Consider the following 21,087-nt stretch of genomic DNA (forward strand, 5'->3'; position numbering starts at 1 on the left):
TCGCGTGTCGCACTTGTCCGAGTGTGCTCTTGCTGCAGATGCTGCACGCGCCGCTGTCACTGACCTCGGTGCTGAAAGCGACGTCACGTGAACCTGCGCTCAGCACACACACACACACACACGCCCACCCTTCTTCCCTTTACTAAAAAAGCTCATTTAGCTCAAACACACATTTCTGCTTTTTAAAACTTTAACCATCTTTTCTTTTAATATCTCTATTCACACTCTCTCTCTCTCGTTCTCTCCCTCGCGCTCTCTCTCTCTCTCGCCCTCTCCATCTCTCTCTCCCCTCTCTCTCTCTCTCTTTTTCCCGCTGTTGCGGACACTGATCCATATCGCTCGACGACGCCGGTTCTCACTTCGTCCCACTTCCACACCTTTCCGTGTCTCCCCCCCCTCCCTCCCGCGGTGATGGCTCTCGGCGCGGCTGCGGTGCGACGCCAGGCAGAGGACGATGAAGGCGTGCGGCTCGTTTGATTTTCATCCTTTCTGTTTATTTATGCATTTATTTCTTTATTTATTTTGCACCCAGTGAAGTCTCGTGCGGGTGGACCGTCGCCTCCTCCCCGCGCGCTCCGATTCATTCTTATTAGAAGTTGTTCAGCCGTCCTGCGCGTGCCATGACGATGAAACAGTAAAATAACACGGAGGAGGAAAAAGAAAAACAGGCCTTTACACACGAACTGGATATGGAGTCAGTGAAGGCGAGAGCGACGGCGGGGGTGAAGGAATTTGCGGGGAAAACCCTGGGTCATGTTTACAGGTAAGGGCGCATCATCTTTATTTTGGTACATCCTGAATGGCGCGTGCGTGAAGTACCTGATGTGTGGGGTTTTTTTTTTATTTGCATAAACACAGTGTATCCGATGTGAGACACCGCACATCTGTTTTTACAACTTACACGGATGTGTAGTCACGCCTCTGGACGTGGGGGAAATTATGTCATCGTGTGTGTGTGTGTGTGGAGGTTTTAGTGGAGCAGATGCCACTGGTCTATCCTGGTGCTGCGCGGGGCCTGAACCAGAATCTCATTAAGGCCGTGCATGCGATGTTTAAACCATAACTGATAATATTCTCTTTAAAGACCTTAGCATTTTAAATCATCGTCATTTGTTTGACTTTTCTCAGCCATTTTTTTTCTTTTTTCCATCTGAAAACAACGCGCTCTCGTGGATTCACCCCTCAAGGGGACATTAAAGGAACATTCCCTGCATCTGCTGAACATGTATCATTAAAAAAAAAGACTATAGCTGAGGATCTGGCATCGTTTTCTTTTGTTATATATACATATATTTTAATAATAGAATATAGTAATTCTGCGTCTCTCGAGACAAAACCCTTAAAAGACAAACAGGCCTTTGGATTTCACTCCAGCTCCTGCATCCATTTTTTTTATTCCATTCTCCTCTGAGTTCTTCTTTGGATTGCAGACACATGAATTTGAATATTTCAATTTTTCCTTTTCCTTTCCTTTTTTTTTTATACCATTTTTTCATCCTGAGTGTGGAAAAACAACGTGTGTGTGTGTGTGTGTGTGGAGGGGGGATCAATGTGACTCTCCTGAGGAGGAGGAGGAGGAGGAGGAGGAGAGGTGTACTTTGAGGAATGCCCATAGACGTGATGTGTCTGGAGGCTGGAGCCTCTGCTCGGCCCCCTGAATGCTAATTAGTGTGGAAATAGTGAGCGGCGCTGCTGCAATGCGGTACAAGTCAGGGACAAGATCCACAGGCGACGATTGTTTTGTGTTTATGTGTTTGTTTACTCACCTTTCCACTCACGCTTGTTTTATTATTGTTACTAATAAATGCGCAAATGTGGATTTACGCGCGGGTTTTGATCTGGTTTCATCTTCATGCACAGATTGGATTTTCTCTGATGTGACAGTGGGGGACACAGTGAAGGCCTCGCGCCACACACACACACTGATTGATGATATTGCTTGTTGCACTGTCTTGACTGGAATAAAACATTAATAAACCACAAGAAGACACAGCAGCTCCATGTCCAAATTATTCATAGTTGGAGATTTAAAAAAAAAAAAAGGCCTCAACTCCTTTGAAGAGAAAAAAATCCATTATTTATGAGGGAATCTTAGTTTTTCAGCAGCACCAGGTCACGTGCTGGTGTCTGACAGACTTGTCCTCACCTGGGTGCATGTTGCAGGGTGATGGAGAGGAAGCAGAAAAGCGGGGATGTGATCGAGATGACGGAGGACGGGCGGCCCCGCGAGGCCCCGGAGAAGAAAGCCCCGCTGTGCGACTGCACGTGCTTCGGCGCGCCGCGCCGCTACATCATCGCCATGATGAGCGGCTTGGGCTTCTGCATCTCCTTCGGTATCCGGTGTAACCTGGGCGTGGCCATAGTCAGCATGGTGAACAACAGCACCGTCCACGAGAACGGCAAGATCATCATCAAAGAGGTGTGGCATAGTGAGGGGCTGCGTGCGGGCGCGCGCCTCATGTGAAATCACACACGAGGACATGTCAAAATAAAATAAAAAAGAGGAAAGAAAAGAAAATAAGAAATGCTCTGATAAAAAGGCCTGCTGTCATATCAGACCGTAAATGATCCCACAAATGTCAAAATGAACCATTTATTGATTTATCATCATTTAGATTTGGATGTTTTCATATATATGATAATGAAAAGCTTTTTTAAAAACAAAAAACACTCTTTTAAGCCTTTTAAAACACGACCAATGCATCCATGCGCCATTTAGACTCGCTAAAGGGAAACAAACACATTGCGATTATTCTAATGACATTGAAACCGTGATATGATTAATAACTGATATGACTCATCTGAAGGGTTTTTTTAAAAATTCAAAAACAAAAATCTAAATCATGAAGATCTGAGAGTTTTTGATACGTTTTCTCATCATAAGAGCAACATTATGACAAATAGTGTATTTATCTTCATTAAAAAATACCTGCACGTCAGCTGTATTAAATCATGTGATTATAAAACACACGTTACATCACGTGCATCACAAGACTAAACACCAAGTAGAAACCCTACAACATATTTGTTGTCAAAGGCCACAGCAGTTTATCTTTAAACTCTTTAAAATTACAATGTATAGATTCATAATGTATAGAATATTTACATTCTATTAATGATACATAAATCGAATAATTCAAAAATACTTGCCTTATGTGCACGCATTTATGCAAAATATGCCAAATAATCATCTATAGCCAGCAGGTTTATCTTCTTTAGTTTTATTTTGAAATGCTCAGATACATTTTTTTTAATTAATATATGATCGAAATAAACCAGGATTACCTTCACATGTGCTCCCTGGAGAGAATATATTTATTTCTCAAAATGACAAAGAAGCATGTCTCTTAAAACAAAAATAATAAATAAACAAAGTCATATTTTTTTACTGCATTGTTTTCCATATTCAGAAAGCCAAGTTCAACTGGGATCCGGAGACGGTGGGGATGATTCATGGATCGTTTTTCTGGGGCTACATCGTGACACAAATCCCGGGGGGATATATATCCTCCAGGCTGGCAGCAAACAGGTAACAACAACAGCAACACACAGCAGCACCATGGTTTTATGAGTGTAGTTGTAACCGTTGTTATTTTAAATAAACACAAGGTGAGAAAAGGAGGTGAAATGAAACGGAAAAAGGAGACATTTAAAAAAAAAATGTTTCATGCAGGACAATCACAGGTGTTACTGATGAAGCCTGGACAGTGTGAAAATGAAGAAACGAAATGGAACGCGGCCATTATTCATTCAAATATTCCGACCTGTGTGTGCAAAAGGCCTTTAAACTCATTTTAAAACACACACACACACACACACTGCTCTAAACCAGTCCTCTGTTTTATAATTGTGATTCAGTGGCGTGCACAGACATTTCAGGGGGGGCGGGGCCTCAAGGACGAAAAAGGGGACACCCTCATGATTATTAATAGCCCAAAAAAAAATCACTACAGTGGCTGATCCTGTACGTGCTAATGCATATTTATCTAAATTACTGCACACTCATGCAGATGATTAGTAGGCACATAATTCATGTTTTTATGGGCATTATTACACATTTTACACTGAGAACTGGAGTAATGGTTCACGTGAAAACATAAAATACATAAAATACAATTGCGCTTTCAAAATGGGCTATGACTTGGTCAAAACAGGGGTAAAGGGGGGGGGGGGGTTCCATGTTAGTGTCTGAAACGAAATGTGTGGATTTTAAAAGAAAATCTTTACAAACTAGAAAAAAGGAGAAGATTTGGCTTTTTTTTTTTGTCTGAGTGAGGAGCTAAAAGGGAGGTGGCGCACTGTTCTGTTCCAGGCTGGGTATGTAAGGCAGACAGTCAGACACACAGACAGACAGACAGTCAGCCGCTGTGAAGATGCAGAGCTGCGGGGAGGGCGCGGGCCTGCAGGCTGCCTGGCTGCGGGCCTCCCCGCAGCTCTGCGGTGTCAGGGCTTCCTGCCACCTGTTAATGAGCTCCCTGGAGACAGTGAGACACGGCCATGGAGACCAGACTCTGCTGCTCCAGTGCCGCCAAATGCATTTTATCCACGCGAGCGTTGCCAATGCCGAAAGTCATCTCATCCCCGCTGCGCTGCATAACTAACAGCGCGGCTGCAACATTAACACGGCAGCTCTTGTTTAAGAGAACCAATATGTAAATAGCATGGTTCTTTCATCGTTACTATAGTAACACCAGCACTAGAATAATTGTAATAACCTAATTTCAAACTGAGTGTTTTTATGCTACTGTTCCATCTATCTATCTATCTATCTATCTATCTAATCCTCTCGTGTCGCCTGCTCCACGCCCTCTTGATTGACACGAGGATGCAATCGAATCCATTGGTCTCGTGCCCAACAGTGGCCTCAACCGGATTAGGGTCCCCCCCTACACACCAACACACACCCCCGCGCGCACAAACGAGAAGCATCACCGTGTCTGTTTCCTCCCTGCAGCACGCGCTCAGCTGCTCCCTCAGTGACAGACAAAAAAAAAACTCAATCATTTTGCAAAATAAATAAATAAATCATTAATGATTTAGCCGAATTCACAAGGTCAGAAATGAATGAATGAATAAATAAATGCATATAATTGAAAAATAAAAATGTAAGCCAGGTCCTGGTTGTTTGTATTTATCAAATGAAAAAAAAAAACATATTTCTTGAAAGATTAACCCACGTGAAAACGGTTGCTAGGCAACGCACAGCACCATTACGGGGCGTTGCTGTATTAAAAAAAAGAAAAGATATCTGTTGATGTGACGTCAGAAGGGTACACGACACTCAGGCTGCACCAGTGCACGCGCTTCTTTTTTTTTTGAATGAACATTTTATTCATTATTTGTTTACCCCTTCTTTTTTTCCTCAAAAGCAGAAAATGACAAATTTGAAGCCTTAAAATGCCTTTTATTAAAAAAAATAACACATTTTATTTAAGTTAGTAGAATTCAGTCTGTGTATCAAAATTATATATAATATATATTTTCACTTCAGGCCTATGCTGGATTCATGAAACATAATCAAATCAAAACAATTATGCTTTGATAATTCCTTCTACCACTGGATATTTTTGGTATAAAGTGACAATATTTGTCATTTTTCCTTTTAAAAATGTGAATATTTCATAAAAATGCTACATTTAACCAGCATTTGATGATTTGCAGGGTGTTTGGTGCAGCCATTATCCTCACCTCCACGCTCAACATGTTCATCCCCTCGGCCGCTCGGGTGCATTATGGATGTGTCATCTTTGTGAGGATATTACAAGGCCTGGTGGAGGTAAGAGACTGTTAAAGGTGTTGTATTTCTGGAGCTTTCCTTTGTGCCGCGGAGTGCTGGACACACTGTTCACACTCTCACCGTGGCCAGAACAAAAGCAGGTGCCATGAGTCTGAGGTTGCGTCCGTGTTATTGTGTCCGTGAATGGCTGCATGGGGATTAGCGGTGATGTACTCCACATGAAGGCATGAAAGGGAAAGACTGTAACATGAGACTCACAGCCGGAGGAAATATAAGATGCATAGTATTGATTCAGGGCCACTATGTGTTTGGTTTTTTTTTTACTGTCACTTTGTATCCTGGCAACAAAGATTCATACACATGTTCTCAAATGGATGGAAAGGAAAATGCTGATATTCAAAAGCAAATCAATCCCCTGGCTTTGTAGTGCAACATGACACACAGATATAGTACAACAAACCATCTTTGACTGGTCGTTGAAGTCACATGCACAGAAATATGATCATTTTCTATTAAGATGTCCAAAAAAACGAGGTATTATGAAGTAAAATATTAAAATTAAAATCTCATTTCAGTGCGCACAGATGACGCACAGCGCTGTCTTCAGGAAGTCCATGCTGATTTCACATCAGTGCAGTTTGTTCAAATTAGTGACTGATGAAGAACTAATGGCTGCAGATTTAAGAGCTGCTTTGCTCCATGAACGGCTCGTGTTAATCGGGGTGAAAATGTTAATTCTTACTTGCATTTCGACATCCAATATTTACTGGGCCGAGATGGGTGCAAATTATTTTACACATGGGGTCTGTAACTGTATTTGATCATCTTTGTCAGCTCTTTGTTGTCCATTCTCGTTCAACACACACATTTACAGATCACGATGACTCGGCTCTTTAGAGTGAAACACTTAGACATCCGGTCTCTTTTCGCGTGTTGTCCTCACCGCGAATAAAGACCGACTGTTGCTCTGTGGTCTCTTTAGGGAGTGACTTATCCGGCCTGCCATGGCATCTGGAGTAAGTGGGCACCTCCACTGGAGAGAAGTCGTCTGGCCACCATATCATTCTGTGGTAAACACTCAGCTGTCTCTATTTCCCTTCATTTCTTTGGTGTTTTAAATGTTAATATACTGATTAAAACTGTTTTTGTCTGTTTTGTCAGGGTCCTACGCTGGAGCTGTGATAGCGATGCCTCTGGCTGGGATCCTAGTTCAGTACACCGGCTGGTCCTCAGTCTTCTATGTATATGGTAAGATTGACTGATGAGGTCCTACATGTTATATCCACGCTCTGGCCACTTTATTAGGTACAAATGACATCTAATATAGTGGCATCAAGTGTGGTCCTGGTTGTGTGTTCAGAGATGGTCTTCTGTTCAGTTCAGAGCTTTATTGTCCCACAAAGGGACATTTATTTTCCAGTTAGATGGTACAAAAATCAATATAATAATTTATTAACAAAGAAACATAATAAACAAGGACAGAGGACACCATGGACACACACAACCAAATTTGACTTAAAGCAATCCTAATCAAAATTCAGATTTAAAAGAACTATCAAGAATTGTGCAGACTGATAGTCTTGATTGGAACATAGGGAAATCTATTAGTTCTGACTCTGGAGAGCTCGTTTCTCCTTCCAGAAGAGAGATGAATTACTTCATCCAAGAGTGGATGATCACCACTGGACAGAAAGGACCAAGTCTTCTGCAAACCTTGTCTGTATATGCCTATTACTGTATTTTACCAGCTTCCTTGACAGTTTTGGACGGATGATTGTATTCCTTAGTTGAGGCACAATGCATTGTCATTGTGGGGTGGGAAGCCACCATGGGATTGGCTGATTAGATACTAGGGATGAGCCGATATGATACTCAGTATCAGTCAGATACTGGTCAAAATCACTGGATCGGATATCGGACAGATAAAAAAAATGTAAAATCCAATACAATCCAAACACAATAGCTTGAAATGCCACAAATGTGTTGTCAACAGTTTAAAGGGTCTAAAATGGCTGAGTGATATTGGTAACAAATACAAAAAAGTGGTATCGTGCCATCCCGATTAGATACTCACACTCACTCTGCCGGCTGACTCGCATGCACCTACTGTAATTGGCTCATGTGACCCACCCTCGACTACTCCCTTCATCAAAGGATTGTCGTCAACACCCCGCACATGACAATCCAGACTCTTTCCACACTGGTGGAACGACCTGCCAAGCGCTACCAGAACAGGGGCATCCCTGTCCGTCTTCGAGAAGCTCTCGACGACCCAGCTCTTCGAAGAGCATCTTCTGTCCTAGCCCTTACCCTACCCCAACCACCTCCCCTGACGGCTGACTCGCATGAACCTACTGTAATTGGCTCATGTTACCCCCCCTTGACTACTCCCTTCATCAAAGGATTGTCGTCACACCCCGCACACGACAATCCAGACTGTTTCCACGCTGGTGGAACGACCTGCCGAGCGCTACCAGAACAGGGGTGTCCCTGGCCGTCTTCAAGAAGCTCTTGACAACCCAGCTCTTCCAAGAGCATCTTCTGTCCTAGCCCTTACCCTACCCCATACCCCCTCCCCTGCACCATCTCCTTCTGCACTCTCATTCTCTTTCTGCTAAAAAGCTTAAATGGAAAATGTAAGTTGAGAAATGTTCAACTTTCCAAGCGTTGGCCAATCCTATATCACATTATGCAAACACTTCAACGCTAGTGCTGGCCAGCTCAAACCCTACACAGGCCAAACGGAGCTCTCGAACAAGCTTGTTCTCCTCGTTGCCGATGTCAGACATATGTACAGTAGTTAGCCATGACAAACATTGCTCTGCTAACCTTCTATAGCCGCCTGTCTCACCAAGGGTCTGACCCCCAACCACCGTCAAGTGAGTGCACTGTGAGAGTCTCCTATAGGACAGTGATCTAAGGCTCTTGGATCCCCAGTGTCAGCAAATGTTTGGCTGAAGTGTTTTTAAACCGGAGAATTCAACAGTGAGAAAGCCCAGTGAAAGTCAAATAGATTTATCCCAACAGACTGTGTATTGATCTCGTCCAATGTTTTGGCATGCCTGTAAATAACCATCAATCTTTCTGCACCGGACTGAAGTGAGTCCAGTTAAGCTTTCGTGTCTGGCTCTAATTCCCCAATAGCTGCAGTGCTTCATTTGCAGCTTAATAAGTTGGACTTCCTCTGTTAAGAATCTGAAGAATCTCTCCTGTAATCTGCCTCTGCAGGGTGCTTTGGCATATTCTGGTACATGTTCTGGATCCTTGTGTCTTATGAGAGCCCTGCTGAACACCCAACAATCACCGATGAGGAGCGCTGCTACATTGAGGAGAGCATCGGGGAGACTGCCCAGCTAATGGCTGCTGCTGAGGTGACGGCAAACGCTCCACAGCTCCAACTTGTACTCTTAAAAAAAAAAGAAGTACAATGCAAGAGACAGTTAATATTGACTAATGTGTGTGGATCAATTTCAGAAATTCAAAACCCCCTGGAGGAAGTTCTTCACCTCTATGCCTGTCTATGCAATCATCGTGGCCAACTTCTGCAGGAGCTGGACCTTCTACCTGCTGCTCATCAGTCAACCTGCATATTTTGAGGAAGTGTTTGGCTTTGAGATAAGTAAGGTGAGCGTATACTGTATGATACAAGCCAGTGGACAAGTGACAAATGGATGGTGTGTTCTCTCAGTGATGGATTCAGCACTGGTGTTTTAGAGCTGAACGTGTCACACACCGAAATCAATGTCGGTGCAAACTTTTGGCCCGGGGTTCTAACACATCAGCTGATATGTTACATAACAAGAAATCACTCCACACAAGGACACGCACTTGTTTTTGAGAAGTTGTGTTTTTGACGATCAAGTGTAGAAATATCCCACGTTAATGGTATTATTTCTGTTTAATAATATGCACAGAGCCCTGAAACATGTCTTCTGTCTTCACAGAAGAGTGTTAACCCTTGAGAACACAGAGCATTTTGGCAAGTGAGTGTAAGCACTCAGGGTTAAATAATCAAGTGTCAGAAAATGGATAAGAATTATAGCTTTTGTTGCAATAAATCTTTGATTACAATTTCATCAAATTTGACGAGAAAAACTGCATCTGACACCGTCTTTTTTGGTGGATTCTTTTATGTCCAGAAGCTTGTTGAATTGTCAGGGCTTGACAATAAAGACAATAAATATCAGTTTCCTAAAAAATACTGTACAATAATTATCTTTCTGTGGTCCTAGGTTGGCATTCTGTCCGCTCTTCCCCACCTGGTGATGACCATCATTGTGCCCTTTGGCGGCCAGCTGGCTGACCACCTGCGCAGCAATAACATCCTGTCAACCACCAATGTCAGGAAAATCATGAACTGTGGAGGTGAGAAGTCCGAACTGGGAATGAAATAATACTTTCCACACCTCTGTGCTCATGCTGCAGGGTGTTGTTTTCCTGGTGTCAGATCCATACCGCTGACTTTTGTTTCCCTGCCAAGGCGGCAGTATGAGAGATTTCTGTCTCACATTAATAGATCTTTACAAAAACACAGTCGTGGCCAATTGTGACTGTGCATTGATTTCATATGTGCCACTTGTGTAATTGAGTGCAGACCATGCATGGTGGTTAATTCAATTGGCACCGTGATGACCAATAGCCTACGGGCTTTGTGTGTGTGTGTCCTGCTGTCTCTGTGGCAGGATTTGGCATGGAGGCGACGCTGCTGCTGGTGGTCGGATATTCCCACAGTAAAGGAGTGGCCATATCGTTCCTGGTGTTAGCAGTGGGCTTCAGTGGCTTTGCTATATCTGGTAAGTGCAATTACAACACACTGTGACTGTATGAAAAGGAATGTAACGTTATCAAAACCTCATAATAGGATAACAGTGAGTGGATGTTATAATTTAGCGTGAGTGTACAGAAAATGGCCTCAGGTCTTTGGCTACATATTCACTAAAACATCTTGCAATCTCTTGAGCTCTCTTGCAGTTTTGGGGTGAAGTGAAGATGTAATCACGTCCTTTAGAGCAGAGGTCTCAAACTTGCTGCCCCCCAATCAATTCCATGCTGGCCGCCACTTAATATCAAGTTATTTCAGTCCATTTTGTTCATTAACGCAAGCCCATTTTAACGCCGTCATTTTTTTTATCGCGAGATTAACGCTCTTTTTGGCCGAGCAGACTTTGTATTTTTTTTTTCACATGCTGTTGCAACAACTAGTAAGGTTCGAAAAAGTACAACACCACACCGGCTCTAACTAGACCGGAAACACGCACGCTTTTTTGTGTTTGCGTTTTTTGCGTTTTGAGTGGATGACGAGCGTTGTGCGCTTCTCCGTCTCCAAGCTGGCTCTCCGTGTCCAACGCATCCTGTCCCAAAAATAATGGGACAAAAAGAAATCAAGGGACAATTAGAATAGATAAAAAATGTGCGATTAATTGCGATTAATCACGAGTTAACGATGACATTAATGCGATTAATCGCAATTAAATATTTTAATCGTTTCACAGCACTAATTTTAAATATGTTTATATTGTGAACTATTTATCGTTCCATATCAAAACAAACACTGTTATTATTGAAATGATGTGAAATATTGTCGCAAATATTCCGATGTTTACCGGCCCCAATCTGACCAAACCAGACCCTCAGTGGCCCCCAGGTCATTTGAGTCTTTTGGCCTGACTTGATTTTCTTCTTGTTGCTTCCCAAATCAGTGTTTCGGTGTGATAGTATGCAGATTAGCTTTTTTAATTACTTGTATTACTAGTCTGAGATTTAAGAAATTAGATGGAGCATCCACAATTCCAAAATTGTTGCCTCTCTTTCGTATATGAAATATATGAGAATAATGAGAAGCAGTTAATAAGTCAACGTCTAAGGAGCTTTTTACAACAGAGGAGGCTGTGAAAAGTTACATGTACAAACTAAATATGTAAAATACTTTTCACAACAGCAGGTGTTGATTGTAGCTTTCTGATTCTGTGTAACTTGTGCCCTTATTTTTTACTAAAAAGGTCAACACTGACGTACAAAAGCGTGGTTAAAGGAGTAATTTGAACATGTTTTGGAGGAGAAATAGCTCATTTTCTTAATTGCCGAGATGAAAAGATTCAGCAGCACTATAGGTATAGACCGCTGACCATTAGCTGATCAAAGAAACCCCCGGAAAGAGGGATTAAGGGTTTAAAAATGGCACGGACCATCATGTTATATGTTTGTTAAAACTAGAGCTGCAGCAAAACATTGATTATTCATTGATTAATCATTGTGAGTGGGGGTTTGTTGAGCTTCATAAATGTGAATATTCTCTGGACATTTGCTGCCATTTTGATGTCTAGGGAGTCACCGGTTAACATTTATTCACCATTTCCTGACATTTTATGGACAAAGAGATAATCAAGAAAATGCATTTACTGAGAAATAGATCATAAGAATAACAGTTGCAGTCCTTGTTTAATCCAAACTTGTTTATCTAGGTCTTTTCTGCATGTCTTTTGTTACATTTGGACAGAATCAGGTCGGAAGTCTCTTATTTTAGGCTCTATAGCTTTTTACTGTATTTACTGTACAGCCATTAGAGTCTTGTCAATCTTCTAATCTAAACCAAAAGTCATATTTAAAATATGGTCAAATAAATGCTTTTTGTTGGAGGTTGACAGCAGCCTAACGAGCAGTGACAGTTTACATTTGTATATAATTTCACAAAAGAGTGAAATCAGTTTTCTATAACCTATAAAGTATTTGTGTGTGTGTGGGTTTCTCATTCAGTAACTTTCACTCTATTGTTATATGGTATTGGGTTTTTATGAAGTGCTAGAACACAACACCTGAGCTCAGCCAGACGAGGGTTGTTGGTTTGCTTCTTTGGTTCACATAGACTTCGTTATGAATGGGCTCATCGTTATTTGATACATGCAATATTTATGCTGTTGCACAGGACTGTAGAATCCACTGCTGTGTGTTATAAAAAGGATATGAGGGTGTGAGTATAAACCAGAACGAATCCTCTCGACTTCCCTCGTTCAAACAGACATGGTATGTGTTGCCGTTTGGCTGCAGAGGTCTGTGAGGAAATCATTTCCTTCCCCGTTGTTCTTGAGCTTTCTGCTGGAGTGTTTAATAATTCAGTGCTCGCCGTCCCGCGGGACTCACCAGTCAGCCGGCGGCTCGGCGAGGACACTTACTCATTCAGCCAGTCAAAGTGGGGGGAGGAGGCGGATGCAACAGCAACAGCATGGTCACATTTCTGGGTCCTGAATGTGTTGTTGACATTTATTTGCATGATGATTATTTATCCAATGTTTTCATTTCCCCCCTCTGTTAGGTTTTAATGTCAATCACCTGGATATTGCTCCACGTTACGCCAGCATCCTAATGGGGATTTCTAACGGTGTGGGCACGCTGTCTGGCATGGTGTGTCCCCTGATCGTTGGTGCTATGACAAAAAACAAGGTAAAAGCTTTTTCTTCTGCTCTAATACAGTCATAAAGATCATTGTATGAGTCGAAGGAGTTTATTTTAAGCGTTTAAAAGCAGTATACAGTAAATGGGTTGGCTTTTCTACTCTTGGCTGCCTTTACGCTACAGTTCTGCCATTCACCCATTCACTCACACATTTATATGCAGCACATTTCCATCACACATATTTTATTCACACTGTTTTATACATGCAGAGTAGTGGCGCTGAATCCACAGCCTTCCGGTTGAAAGACGACTCACGCGACCACTGAGCCATCCGAGTGAGAAAATAAATGAAAGTAATCACTTAGGGTTACAAATTACAGCCACATCTCTCCTTTGAGCTGTTTCCTTTGAAAAGTAGCTGCAGAATATCGTCCTTTTACAATTCAGATGGCGTCCGCTAAAAATCACACATTAAGAACCCTCCAATGTTCCAAAGAACCAACAAAAGGAGATGATTAAACATCTCAGTTTCTCAGAGCACAGAAAGTGTTGGAGGTTCGTCTGAAGAACCCTCTCAATGAAATTTAGTTTCCCCCAAAGAACCGCAGAGCATTGATTCGGATTATTTTCCTCAACAACCAAGATAACAACTATGGAGGTCAGATGAACCCACAATGGAGACTATTTCTTTAAAAGTAGAGAAAACAACGTTGTACACCATTTATATGCGTACAGATGGTTATCCAGATGGTGTTGCACTGTTATTTTGGTCAAGAAGACGGTAACCATGGAAATGTCCTTGAGCACATGAGTGAGAAGGTTTGCTGGTATCCACACATGAACAACTCGGCACTCAAAGTAAACATGAGCATGTACAAATGAGAGAGAGAAATTGCTGCTACTGAAATGGGATTTGTGAGATCGAGTATTCATAAATGCTAGACTGACACGGACGCTGCTTTAAGACGTACATGTATGGAAATGCTGGCCCTAAGAGTGCCTGCAGATGAACATGTCAGGGAACTACGGTGGCCTCTGTCAATAAATGGGTTGAGTTGTCTGTCACCTGATGAGATTTCCATAGATATAGATGTTTTAAAGTAATATTTTTCTTAGTTTGTAAAGAAAAAAAATAGGTTGTAGTTATGTAAAATAGAGAACATTAGGTGTTTTTTTACTTGTGTGTATTGCGGTGTGAACAGGAAACACTAGTGTTTTTGTCTGTTTAGCTTAAAGGAATACTTCACCGATTAGCATTTAGCTTTGTATTACAAGAATAGGGGAAGTATTTTTGAAAAATTGTGCTTCCAAACCTCAGTTTCCCCTGAGTTGTGTTGAGTTGAGAAATATCCACTCGTAGGGGATACATTCCCAGAATGTAAACAGTGTCCGCCATCTTTGCTAACAGTTAAGCTAACAGGACCAACTGTCACTGGAAGAATGACGATATTTCTCAACTCAGGGGAAACTGAGGTAGGGAAGCACAAATTTTCAAAAATACTACCCCGATTATAGTAATACAAAGCTAAATGCTAATCGGTGTAAGTATTCCTTTAAATATCCATAAAAGAAAACAGGAGTAAATGTGCATTTTTGGACGGTTCTCGGCATTTGCACTTGTTGGTAGGAACACTGTGTAAATGCTTTTTGTTATAAGTAGGGCTGTCAAACAATTAAAATATTTAATCGCATTAATGTCATAGTTAACTTGCAATTAATCGCACATTTTTATCTATTCTAAATGTCCCTCGATTTCTTCTTGTCCCCATTCTTTTTTCTCATTTTAATGCTCTTATCAACATAGAAAAGTGGGTCGGCTTGCTTTGTGCTAATGTTTTTTTTTTTAATTGAGACAATATCTATGTCACCCTGCATAGTTTGAGTTATTCCTCTTATTGTGAGAGCCGCACAATAATAAAAGAGGCCGCGTATCACGCTGTGAATAAAGTGCCGTTCTTCAACGCAGACGGAATCCAGTGGTTTAATGTGTTGTTGCCGTAACAAGCTAATCCGAGCTAAAGGAGCTAGCGGTCTTCGTTGGTCTCCTTACTACGGTTCGGTTGTCTGCCAGCTCGGTTGTTAACACTGCATACATCATTACTTGGATGTGGGGAGTGCGTCGAGAGATGATCCAGAATGCGTTGGATACGGAGAACACAGCACTCGCCATCCAATTTAATGGGATTATGCTAACGCCGTTAATGCTAAAGAGCTTAATTTATAACACTAGTTATAAGTAAAAGAAAATGAGTTGTTAAGTAAAAATAAGTGTTTAAAAAGACAACATTTTGCTTTCTTTTTCCCTTCAGACACGAGAAGAATGGCAGTATGTGTTCCTGATTGCCTCCATGGTACATTACGGGGGCGTGATCTTCTATGGCTTATTCGCGTCGGGGGAGAAACAACCGTGGGCCGACCCGGAGCTGACCAGCGAGGAGAAGTGCGGCTTCATCGGCGAGGACGAGCTGGCAGAGGAGACGGGCGACATAACTCAGAATTACGGCGCACTCGGAGGCCCGGCGAAGACGTACGGCGCGACCACGCAGGTGAACGGAGGCTGGGCTGCTGGCTGGGAGAAGACGGAAGAGTACATCCAAGAAGAAGCACAGGGAGGAGGAGGAGGAGGAGGAGGAGGGGGGTATGGATACAGGCAGGAGGAGGGATATTCTTAGACCAAAACACACATTCATTGACATATGAGTAGACCTATTTTCCTGAGTGTGTATCTGTTTAGTCATAAAAAAAAAATGCCAACAAATGAGAAACACTACAATCCATTATTGTGAGCTCATGTTTGCACAAATTATTACAAAAACATCTATAAAAAAAAAACTAATCAAAAAATTACGAAAGTATAGAAAATATAATAATATTTGATTAATAGAGTGGTAACATATCAAATTGGCAGTCTTTAAATGTATTATTATGCATATTAATAATAAATATATTTATTTGGAGTGAACATTTCCATCCTATTATAGTGGAGACTTCCCGATCACACTGAAGTCTGTAGGGTTACATCGAATCTGTCCGTCAGAGCTAACCCTGTAGTTATATCAGTGACCTACCTACTACAGTACAATGTCGTACAAACCAGCCATTACAGTGTATAAATATGTCACTGCACAGCATTGTAAACAGGAAGTAGACACTGTTGATGTAGATTGTACTGTGTCCTAAATGCACTCAGAGTAGTGTGACCTTTAAATGCACAAAATGGTGGAGTTTTTCTTCTTATTTTCCGGTTTGTTTTTCTTATCCACGGCTTCTGTGTCCTTGACAAGTGAGTGAGCTGCAGTGAAGATTTGACAAGTGGCGTAGTGACTTTTCGACGGCCCGTTTCGTTAACGCTTGCATAAAAAAAAAGGTTGAAGTCTTCGTTACGCTACGTGTGATCCATTTCGTGAAGGCGGTGTGCGAGTTTTTCCGCATTCGCGACCTGTTGCGTCTCCGCAGTGCGTAGTGCAGAAGTACAGCCATAGTCCACCACAGATGTTTTAATGAAAAGAACCTTTTTATAAAGTCGTATATTACAGAGATAACTAGTGGTGCGCCGAGTTACAATTAGAATTTAAATAGACTCATTAAACCGAGAGCTTTTGGTGCAATGCAAAGACTCTGGGAAAGTGCAGACTAACCAAAATCAGTATGAGAGTCTAAATCTAATAATATATAAAGTGTGAAATAGAGATTTACATTAAAGAAGATATAAATGAGTAATATTTAATATCAAAGTCCCTGAAAACCAAATAGTCCTCAATAATAATGTCTAAACAAAGACTCATGGTCAGGGCCTGTAAGAATAAAATGAAAGTGAACATTCCCCGAATAAGTATTTGAATGTTTACATAGATCTGTACGTTGCATTTAAAGCTCCAGTGTGTAACTTCTGTTGCCTTCAGTAGTTTTCTCAAAGAACCACATTCCACATTCGTTTGGTATCGCACTACCTCACTCATGTTTCAGAGAGCCGGGGTCAACCCCTTGACCTAAAGCTCTCTCTTTTCACCCTTGCGCACTGTGGACATGAATTAGCCTTAAATTTGCTGCCGTCTCCGTTTCCTGGCGTAGCCGCTACGCATTCCGCTCCCCCCCGCCCCTCCCCGTCGGTTTGTCTCCACAGACACGAAAACGAAACACTGTCGACGCAACGTTGCGTGGAGCTCAGAGGCTCAAACTTGCACACTGGAGCTTTAAAAGTTGAAGATATGATGCGATAGGAGAGTCAATCAGGAGGAATGTGCAATTTGGACAAACTGCCATTTGTCCATTTCCATTACCGAATGAGGTGATATGATATAGTATATACTAACGATGACCTTTTTCTTACATTTGGAGCGTGGTAAAGAAAAAGTGTTTTCGGAAGAACATGTGAACGCACATTCGCACAAAATCTGCTCCGTCCTCACTCCGCACTTACTCTGACTTCAACTCTGTTTCATTCGTCGCTCTTTGTCTGTGGAGACACTCAAGACAGCACTTCACAATATAGATGTGTGTGGATGTGTATTTATGCATGGAACAGTGTACAATTTCGTTGAGTGTCCTTTTTCTTTCCAAACGTTCTCTGTCTCGCGTCTCAGAAACTGTTACTGATGCTTCAATTTCTTTGCACAATTAACCAAAGGGTGAAGAGCAGAGCCGGGTTTTAGCTGGAAGTCTAATATTTTTTTGTGGTTGGGGGAGTATGGGACGAACCCGCCAGTGTGCAGGCGGCACCAAACATTACTCAGTGTACAAAGCAATAAATCCATAGTAACAGTTCTGGTCCAACGTCACAAACGGTCATTCTGTAACTTGTTTTTTTTGTATGCATTTTTGTTTTTACTGTTGTGTGTTTTTTTTTTGTGATAACAAATGTAGAAAATGTAAAGAAAAAAAACAAGATATAGTAAAATAACTGTACGTATGAAAATATATAGTAATAGAGCCCAACACTATCCTCATTGACAAGAAAGTGCAATGAGTTTGTGCGGCGGCTGCTCACCAGATGAGAATGATAAAACGAGCTCCATCTGAGAGACGGGTGCTCGTCTTCTTTTCGTTTCTGTTTGTTTTTCGTGTGGTCCACATGGACTTTGTGCTGTTGTCTTCTCTCCCTCTCCTTCCTCAGGTTTTAGTTTGATTGGTGTTTTTCATTCACCCCCCCCCCCCACTGTCCAACCCCGATTTCACAGAGGATTAAATGTAACCGAGCGATTTCGTCAAAAATGACAAAATGTGCAACCTGAAGTAGTAAAACAACAACAACAACAAAAAAAAAAGAAAAAGAGTTTCCTGTTTTTGTGCCTCTGAAGTTACGGTGTGATTCTATGGCTTCTGTTGATGTGTAAATTGAGAGGTTTGTTGATGTCAAAATGAAATATATATCCTTTTTTATTAAAAACTAAATCTGTGTGTCTTTGGTGCTGTACCGCTGACAACGGGGAACAAAACATTGGAGCAATGATGTTCAGACTTCCTGACTCTTTTGAAACGTGGAGTTAGAGAACACACTGTCACACCTGGACAAGGACTTGGACCCGATTGCACGACTCGGGTGACGAAGCGAAAAAGAAACGTGCAACAAAAAAACACTAGTACTAAAATACTAGCAACAAACGGCTAAAGCTAACAAACAAAAAACACTCCAAAGAGGGAAAAACTACTAGCAAAAAACGGCTAAAGCTAACAAACAAAAAACACTCCTAAGAGGGAAAAACTACTAGCAAAAAACGGCTAAAGCTAACAAACAAAAACTCCGAAGAGGGAAAAACTACTAGCAAAAACGGCTAAAGCTAGCAAACAAAAAAAATACTCTTTTAAAAGGAAAAACAAGGGCTTGGCAAACAGGTGGAAACAATCAGGGCGGGGCATCCGACAATCAGACTGGCGGGAAAACTCAAGGGGAAGGAAGAGAAATGTCAAAATAAAACAGGAAACCACAAGACAACATTGACAACTAAACAGCAGCAGCTTTCTTGGTCATGACACAAACCACTGACTGGTCAAATAACACTAAACCAACCATTATGGTGTTTGTAAAAATGACATTTACAAGCAGAAACTAGACCAATGCAACAACCACTTTATCATTTACAAAGTTGAAATCATGTTCTACCGAAGAAGACCTAAAACTAGACAAATGTCATTATAAATCAAGCCAGAAATCTTAGTTTTTCAACGATCTCCATTCAAACTAAGTGTTTTTGTGTTACAGATCAGATAAATAATGTCGTTGGTTGTTTCTTTTTTATTATATACACTAAAAGAGTACGTCTGGAGAGCACAATCTGTGTGTAATATCTTTACAGTGAGGTTTTTCAGCCGAGGGACTCTTAGCGTGTTCCATCAAGGCCACAGGAAGTGTACAGTTAATGGCTGCTCCTCCTTCCCTGTCGGTAAAATCAATAGGGTCAGTCCCCAGTGTTTGGCTGGACCTATTGACTATTCTAACCTCTTAATGGAGATGAGAGGGAGGAGAAGCACTTACCGAGCTATTTGGAGGTGTTACTTCGATTCAGGAGGCGACCCCTGCCTCCTCCACAGACAATGCTCAGGGCACAGTTCTCCAATAAGATCTTCAGAGGAGATGCAGCCAAAAAAAAAGAACAAATAAAGGCGGAGCACCTGAGCAGACGGATGATATTGGTGCTGTCAACATCCACGCGTTAATGTTCGAGCATAAAAACCGAAGAATTTCAGTATTTCATAAGTAATAACCACAGAAACCACAGAGTACAGACCTCCACCGAGGCCACTCAGTATCCCAACAAATGTGCCGTGTTTTGGTCACGCTTGTCTGTTTATAAGCAGCTTAATTCAAAAAGTAAAGGACAGATTTGGATGACATTTTCTGGGGATGTAGGTTATGGTAATGGAAAACTAAGAAATGAAGATTCCTGGTTTGTTCCTGAATGAAGAACCCTAGTTTGACTATAAATTTCTTCAAAATATGTTCAAAGTAGGACTTAAAGACAAAGATTTTCATCAATGAGGATGCCTAAATAATTGATTGACAGAGCTAATTTGATGGGACATCATAGCAACACCATGTTCCATCTTAAATTGGTGCTGAATGCTGACTAAAATAAAGAATATTCAACTGAAGTTCAACTGAATGGTGTCAAATACCAACAGTAAGCGTTGAAAGACCAGAGCGACAATAAACGATTGTATCGTCGGCATAAAGAAATTGTACATTTCTGTAATTAATGAAACTATTTATTTCAGAATGTTCACAGAAAATCTAACAATAATCCTGTTTATTTTCAACCAGAATTAAGATGAGTTTGAACGTGTGAAGTGTGGATTTTTGGGGTTACGGCAAGGTTAAAAAAAACACCAACTAACTCAGAGCAAATCCAAGAGACCTGCTGTAGATATTCCGGGGTCCATCGTGTCAGATTATCTCATGGTGCGACTGCAGATTGTGACACTCCACTGCTCACCCCTCCCTTTCCTAAGTGTGTCAGGGAACTACGGTGGCCTTCATAAACCAGAAAGGATGTTGATCTTCATTTGCAAAGCAAGCGCACACTGTGGTTGGGAGACAAAGGGCTGCACAGGATGACAACATGGCCTTACCTTAATCAGCTGCTTTAACGTTAAAGCAGGGGTGTCAAACATACGGCCCAGGGGCCAGAACCGGCCCGCCAGGGGGTGCAATCCGGCCCACAAGATGAATTTGTTAAAATTTCACACTACAATTACAATCTAAACGTAATGTCAAAGACAATATTTTTCACTTCCAGATACCTGTGACTAAATGTTTGTGCCTTTATAGATCCAGTGTGATGTGTAAATAGTAAATTTAGGCATGATATTGTTGAAATTGCACTTTCATGTTTTGTAAAAATATCCTTTATTAAATGTAAAACAAAAGAGAAAAAACAAAGGAGTTCTTGTTGTTCATAGGTTATTATGCTATTATTTTACTATTTTTACTGGTCCAGCCCACTTGACATGAAATTGTGCTGTAT

The 21,087-nt window shown here is 41.5% G+C and overlaps 1 protein-coding gene and 1 long non-coding RNA gene across 2 annotated transcripts in view; one reads left to right on the top strand and one right to left on the bottom strand.

The window, feature by feature from the left end:
- The first annotated feature begins 254 nt into the window (after window positions 1-254).
- On the top strand, window positions 255-15,937 carry slc17a6b (solute carrier family 17 member 6b). The gene is made up of 12 exons (XM_058628499.1): window positions 255-763; window positions 2,164-2,419; window positions 3,411-3,529; window positions 5,662-5,776; window positions 6,720-6,807; window positions 6,899-6,985; window positions 8,966-9,108; window positions 9,212-9,361; window positions 9,970-10,102; window positions 10,420-10,530; window positions 13,047-13,174; window positions 15,436-15,937. The coding sequence occupies exons 1-12, from the start codon at window positions 690-692 to the stop codon at window positions 15,796-15,798; spliced, it is 1,767 nt and encodes a 588-aa protein (XP_058484482.1). The 5' UTR covers window positions 255-689; the 3' UTR covers window positions 15,799-15,937.
- LOC131459082 (uncharacterized) overlaps window positions 5,560-21,087 on the bottom strand; it is a 36,598-nt gene continuing 21,070 nt past the window's right edge. The window contains exon 5 of the long non-coding RNA XR_009240198.1: window positions 5,560-9,143. This is a non-coding gene — a long non-coding RNA (uncharacterized LOC131459082). The remainder of the gene's footprint in view (window positions 9,144-21,087) is intronic.

This window comes from Solea solea, chromosome 5 (assembly GCF_958295425.1).
Source record: "Solea solea chromosome 5, fSolSol10.1, whole genome shotgun sequence".
Classification (NCBI taxonomy): Eukaryota; Metazoa; Chordata; class Actinopteri; order Pleuronectiformes; family Soleidae; genus Solea; species Solea solea.